This window comes from Manihot esculenta, chromosome 14 (genome assembly GCF_001659605.2).
Source record: "Manihot esculenta cultivar AM560-2 chromosome 14, M.esculenta_v8, whole genome shotgun sequence".
NCBI lineage: Eukaryota > Viridiplantae > Streptophyta > Magnoliopsida > Malpighiales > Euphorbiaceae > Manihot > Manihot esculenta.
In genome coordinates, this window is record NC_035174.2 from 2212572 (window position 1) to 2218651 (window position 6080).

At 37.5% G+C, this 6080-nt stretch overlaps 1 protein-coding gene across 2 annotated transcripts; it reads left to right on the forward strand.

The window, feature by feature from the left end:
- The first annotated feature begins 2587 nt into the window (after positions 1 to 2587).
- On the forward strand, positions 2588 to 5246 carry LOC110631329 (uncharacterized membrane protein YjcL). 2 transcript variants are annotated; one of them, XM_021779111.2, is made up of 6 exons: positions 2652 to 3183; positions 3320 to 3546; positions 3674 to 3784; positions 3924 to 4079; positions 4391 to 4632; positions 4804 to 5246. In XM_021779111.2, the coding sequence occupies exons 1-6, from the start codon at positions 2750 to 2752 to the stop codon at positions 5134 to 5136; spliced, it is 1503 nt and encodes a 500-aa protein (XP_021634803.1). In that variant the 5' UTR covers positions 2652 to 2749; the 3' UTR covers positions 5137 to 5246. The 2 variants fall into 2 exon arrangements, with proteins under 2 accessions (XP_043806116.1, XP_021634803.1); XM_043950181.1 differs by lacking the exon at positions 3924 to 4079 and having other exon boundaries at positions 2588 to 3183.
- Positions 5247 to 6080: the final 834 nt, after the last annotated feature.

Genomic DNA, 6080 nt, shown 5'->3' on the forward strand with positions numbered 1-6080 from the left:
CGGCCGAAAGTCCCTCTAGAGCCGAAACTCAGCTACTTTCAGCGGCACCTTCGGTAGCCGAAAGTCCTTCCAGAGACGAAAGTCTCAACCTTCGGCGGCACATTCGGCTGCCGAAACCCCCTCCAGAGCCGAAAGTCTAAACTTTCGGAGGCGAGCTTAGACAGCCGAAACCACCTCCTTAGCATGTTCGGCGACCGAACCTTCCTTCGGCGACCGAAACTGGGTTCTCCAGTAAGGCAGAACCCTGCTCTGTCTCATGCGACCAACCTCCCAACTTCCTCATACATGCAACCCACAACTCAACAGCAAACATATACTTAAGTACATGCACAAGGGGTCCAAAACTAACTTAAAAACCCCACCAAACATCACAACTCAACACATAAACATGCTTTCACCAACAATCAACCAAAAACCCTACTTAACCTAATCATGCATCTCTACCCATAAAACATGAAAGAAGGTAGGGATCTACACTTACCTCTTGAAGATCGAGAGGATAGGTGATCCTAACGTGGAGATATGGAGAAACTCGCTCACAAAGTCTCCAAGCTTCAAAACTTTGGTTTTTAGCTCAAAAGCTTCAAAACAACATGAAAACTTGTCAAAACCTTGAAGGATTTGAGAAAACATGAAGAGCATCCAAGGAAGATCATAGTCTCACCTCTGTCCGTGGAAATGGAAAGAAAAAATTTATCCATTGACCGACATATGGCCTTTTATAGGTGGCTGGCCAGACCACCTTCGGCGGCCAAACGTGATTCCAAAACCATGCAACGTTCGGCGGCCGAACATCACTTTCGGCGGCCGAACTTGACAATTCTTCCTTGGTGCTTTTCTTTCAAAAACTCATTTTCTTTATACTTACAACCTTAAAACATATTAAAAACACTTTAGAAAACATATCTATTACCCTTCTAGAGGGTTCCGACATCCGAGATTCCACCGGACTGTAGGACTTCCGATGCCGGACTCTAGCCGGGTATTACAATTTATCTTTTATAGCTTCTGCTTCTAATCCCAAAATCCATCTGAAATGACGACACAACACTGTTTGGTGATGACATTGCTACTCCTTCTTTTGCTTCCTCTACTGATAGTCGGTTCACATCAAACCCTCTGCCTGATCCAACCCAGTTCAAACACCACTATATAAGGTTAAGAATAAAAAGTACATGCAAGTTAATAAGCGGAATATACAAAACTCAGATCTTCAACACCATAGCAAAGATGTGATGCGTTATCACAGAATAAAAAGGGGAAAAGAATTTTTTTTTTTCTTTCTAGAGAGAGAGAAAGAAAATGTACAAAGTCGTCGAAAGTATTGGAGAAGAAGCTGATATGGGTATTTTAGTTTTTTAACTAAAATTAACGATAATTTAATTGAAAATCTAACGGGAGGGATCAATGGCATAGTTTTTAAAAATCACTAAATTGACGATTTTTTAAAACAGAGGGACGAAAAAATTGTATTTCACTAAATCGAAGGGACTAAATTGTAGTTTATCAAATATTAATTTAATATAAATTAAATTATTAATTTTAAAATAAAAATAAATAAAATTATATATTTTTTTTAATTTTTACTTCTAATTTTAAATTTTTATTTTTTAATTAATAATTATATTTTATTAGTCATAGCGTCAGAAAATTACAGTTAACAAACTATTATAATTTATTAATAGCACAATAACATAAATATTATTTTAATAGAAATTAAATTAAATAAAAATAGTGAAATTATAAAGTAATTTTTTTATACTTTTTCCTTAAAAAAAACACATTAAAGTTGTTTTGAATTTAACTCCGTCAATCTCCTATCTCTAAATAATAATAATAATAATAATAATTTTATTTAAAGATAACATTTCATTCGTTAAGTATAAAGTCAGAACTCATTACAACCATAACAAGGTCTAAGAAGAACATAAAAAGCTACTAAGGCCCACAAGATAAAACCCAAAAAAAGAACAACAGAACCCTAGCACCCAATAAGCCTAGCATTCTTGACTTGCTCCGACCCGGACAGGAGAAAAGATTTATCGCCATAATCACTGGAAGCTGCCACCCTCATGCCTGGAAGCCGTTGATCGCTGGTGAGAAAACCAAAACGGCGAAGAATCTCCATCTATAAACGCCCAGAAGGTCGTGGAAACAAACTAAAAAACGGAGAAATAATCGAAAACCAACATACCAACGCCCCAGATTGAAGACAGAAGAAGCTTGAAGACGCAGAAAAGCAGCCATACAAATCTCGATTAGAACAAACACAGTGAGAGACCGTCACACTACCTCCCTCCTATGTGGGTCAATGAAGAAAAACCCAAAAAATAACACATGCAAGGATGATAGCTCCTCCAATAAACATCGCTATCTCAGCCTTTGAATCACTGCCATTATTCTCTCCTATGCCTGCAACTCAAGATCTATATTTATTTAATTATTTTACATTTGTAAATATACTTCGACTTCTATTAGTTTTTGCTCATATTAGCGTGATCATATATAATCATTTGATATTTGTGCTCGCTATCTTTAAAAATCTCTTTTTGAAAAATAATACTAAGAATTTGTGTCGAATAACTAGTTGCCATTAATTTATCAAATTGATTGATTCTTTAATAAATAACATTGAAAATTTTAATATTTTACATTTAATAAAAAATTTTGATTATATTTAAATTAAAGTTGATAAAGCCAAGGCATTGTCTGGTTTAATATTTTAATTAAATTTATCAGAGAGCACTGTATGAACCTTTCTAGTAAACTTCCAAATCCAAGTTCGCAGCAGGCTTGTTTGTTGTCTGTCTCTGCCTCTCATCTCGCCGGATACTCCAAGTCAATGGCATCGAAGTTCCCATTTTTACATTTAGCTGGTGCTCCACTGCCGAAGCCGGAGATTCAACGGTCACTTTTCTGTTCCCGCCAAAATGCCTTTGGGGTTGGAGTCTCATCAACCACCACTGCACCAACACTCTTAACTTCATCATCTTGTTCATTAGCTAATAATGGCAATAATAATAGTAGTAGCCAAACATTTCTGTCTCCGCGATTGTATCCCAAAGACCCAAGTTCGCTCCGATCTGTTGCTGTCAGATCCAATTTGAGCTTCCCTCTTATTTCTCCCAACGATCGATGGGGCACTTGGACCGCTCTATTCGCAACCGGCGTCTTCGGTATCTGGTAAACATCGCCTCCTACTCTTCACACACGAATTAGAATTTTGACGCTGAAGCTTTTACCAAATGGATCGACTTTAGAATCTTGATTCTGAATTTGACATTACTGCGATTATTATCATTATGATTTGAGATTGAAGGTCGGAGAAGACCAAGGTCGGAAGCGCGTTGAGCGGAGCGCTAGTGAGCACCTTAGTTGGACTTGCAGCTAGCAATTTGGGGATCATTTCGAGTGAATCTCCAGCTTACTCAAATGTTTTGGAGTTTCTGCTCCCTTTGGCAGTTCCATTGTTGCTGTTCAGAGCGGACTTACGTCGTGTGATTCAATCCACTGGGACACTTCTCTCTGCTTTCTTGCTGGGATCAGGTAATCAACTTTGAAACTACAGTAACCTCTATAGTGAAAATAAACTTGAAACGGTTTTGACTTTTTGATTTCTGTATTCTCTGGTTGGAAGGGTTTTCAAGTTTGTTTTGCCTCTGTTATGTGACAGTTGCTACAACAGTTGGGACTTTGTTGGCTTATTGGATTGTGCCAATGCGATCACTTGGTCAGGATAGTTGGAAAATAGCAGCTGCCCTCATGGGAAGACACATTGGTGGAGGTAATTTTGTTTCGAGATTTTAAGACTTGTTTCTGTATATGTTGGTCACTGTACTTCAGCCCCACCATAGAACCATCCTTATCTGTTTTCTCCATGCTTTTCATCAATCATGATGCCTTTCAGCTCTGACTTTGTGTAGCTGTAAATTACGTTGCCATCGCGGATGCTCTTGAAGTATCTTCATCAGTTTTAGCTTCTGGACTCGCTGCAGATAATGTTATTTGTGCAATATATTTTACAACATTGTTTGCTTTAGCATCTAAAATACCACCCGAGTCTTCAACAGAAACTAATGGTGAGACCATTTTAACTTCATGTTGCATGATTGTTTCTATTCCATTGAGTTGGCAGATGAATTCTTATTTCAGTTCTCCTACATTTCATTAGTGAACATTTAAGTCGTTTCAAAACATAGGCCCCATTAGTGTTACAGAACATAGAGGAAAACTTTTCAGTTTTTGGCCTCCTTCATTTTGATGATTTTATGAAGCCAGTGACTTGGGCCATGAATTAATTTAGCTCTCTCAACTTAATCATTTTTCTGTTACAAAATATCCTCATCTTATGGAGTTGAGTGACTTTGATAATTGGTCTGTACTCTACCAGAAGTTGAGATAGAGAGTGGGTCTGAACCTACCAACAAGCTTCCTGTTCTACAGCTTGGTACTTCCCTTGCAGTGTCTTTTGCCATCTGCAAGGCTGGTTCTTATCTCTCTCAGTCTTTTGGAATTCAAGGAGGTATCCTGCCAATTGTAACAGCCATCGTGGTTATCTTAGCAACTGCATTTCCAACACAGTTTAATTACCTTGCACCATCTGGGGAGGCTCTAGCTTTGATTCTCATGCAGGTGAGATGAATTTTTTTTATGCAATAGTTCTCTATTTAGTTGGCTTGCATTACCTTGGAGTCCCTGAAATGCTCCTTTAGCAAGGTTCCGTTCATTTTTAAATTTAACTTTCTAATCTTATTGAGTATAATATGCTGCATTGCAATTTTGACTTTCTTCATTTCGAAACAGGTATTTTTCACAGTGGTTGGTGCAAGCGGAAACATATGGCTTGTGATCAAAACAGCTCCCAGCATTTTCATGTTTGCTTTTGTCCAGATTGTTATCCATCTACTGGTGATCCTTGGATTGGGAAAGCTATTTCGCTTCGATCTGAAGCTATTGCTTTTGGCATCAAATGCTAATGTGGGAGGCCCTACAACGGCATGCGGAATGGCCACAGCCAAAGGGTGGAGTTCTTTGGTTGTTCCTGGTATTCTTGCTGGCATTTTTGGAATCGCCATAGCAACTTTTCTTGGACTTGCTTTTGGAGATAAGGTGCTGAGATTCATGTGCAAAATTTAGATTTCTAAAGATTTTGTTATTTCTGTACTCTATATGCACCTTTCTTTATTTTCTGCTTCAACTAGCTAGTCTTAGATGGCTAATAAGGTCAATAATTCATTCTCTTTACCTACATTGCCCATCATTGTTTCGAAATAACACTTTTTTTAAACAAACAGAAAGTATATAACAACAGGTAAGAGAAGAGAAGAGTGGATGACTCTTGACCCGTTAAATGAGGGGCTAGGATCCAGAGCAATTCGAGTTCTTGTGTATATATATCCTTAAACTAAAAATCAAGTGAAAAAAATGGGATATAAAGGATTTAATATCATGATAACAGAAAGTTTTCTTTTTATGGTTAAGGGGAAACTTTAAACAGAGGAAGTAGAAAGTTCTGGTATAAAAGTATTGCATCCATTTGAACACCGTGAAAAGGTTAATTAGATCTCCGATTAATTTGGTCCAAGGCTTCACTACCAACTGTAATGTAGTGGTTTCAGAGCACAGTTGAATAAAGAAATCCATTGTACTAAGATCTCACTTGAAACGTACCTTCACTTCCAAAGTAAAATACTAATTACATGGACAGAGACTCATACAGCCAAATCCCAAAGTAAGCCAATTGCTGCAGTTGCAATTTGAAGAGTACATCATTGATTTGATGCATCTATCCTAAATACCGAACTCCTCCAAACTACATGGTTCAAGCCAAACACATCACAGCTGCTCTGGGGCCCAGCAGGTGGCTGTGTTTTTGGTGCAATAATCGTCTCATCATTTGCCATGATCCTCCTACTAGTTATTGTTATCGTTGTTATACAACACCCTATTGATCATTTGGACGTTATTATAGTTTTTTTTTTTTTTTTTTTAACTATTATGGGATTAACAGTTTAATGCTCGACTACTTAAATCACAATGCAGTATTGGGGAAATTAGTTAGTCTTTTGAAAAACAAAACA

Coding starts and splice junctions, on each gene's coding strand:
- LOC110631329 (XM_021779111.2), top strand. CDS start 2,750: ATGAACCTTTCTAGTAAACTTCCAAATCCAAGTTCGCAGCAGGCTTGT. Junction 3,184..3,319: donor ACCGGCGTCTTCGGTATCTG/GTAAACATCGCC, acceptor TTGAGATTGAAG/GTCGGAGAAGACCAAGGTCG. Junction 3,547..3,673: donor TGCTTTCTTGCTGGGATCAG/GTAATCAACTTT, acceptor GTTATGTGACAG/TTGCTACAACAGTTGGGACT.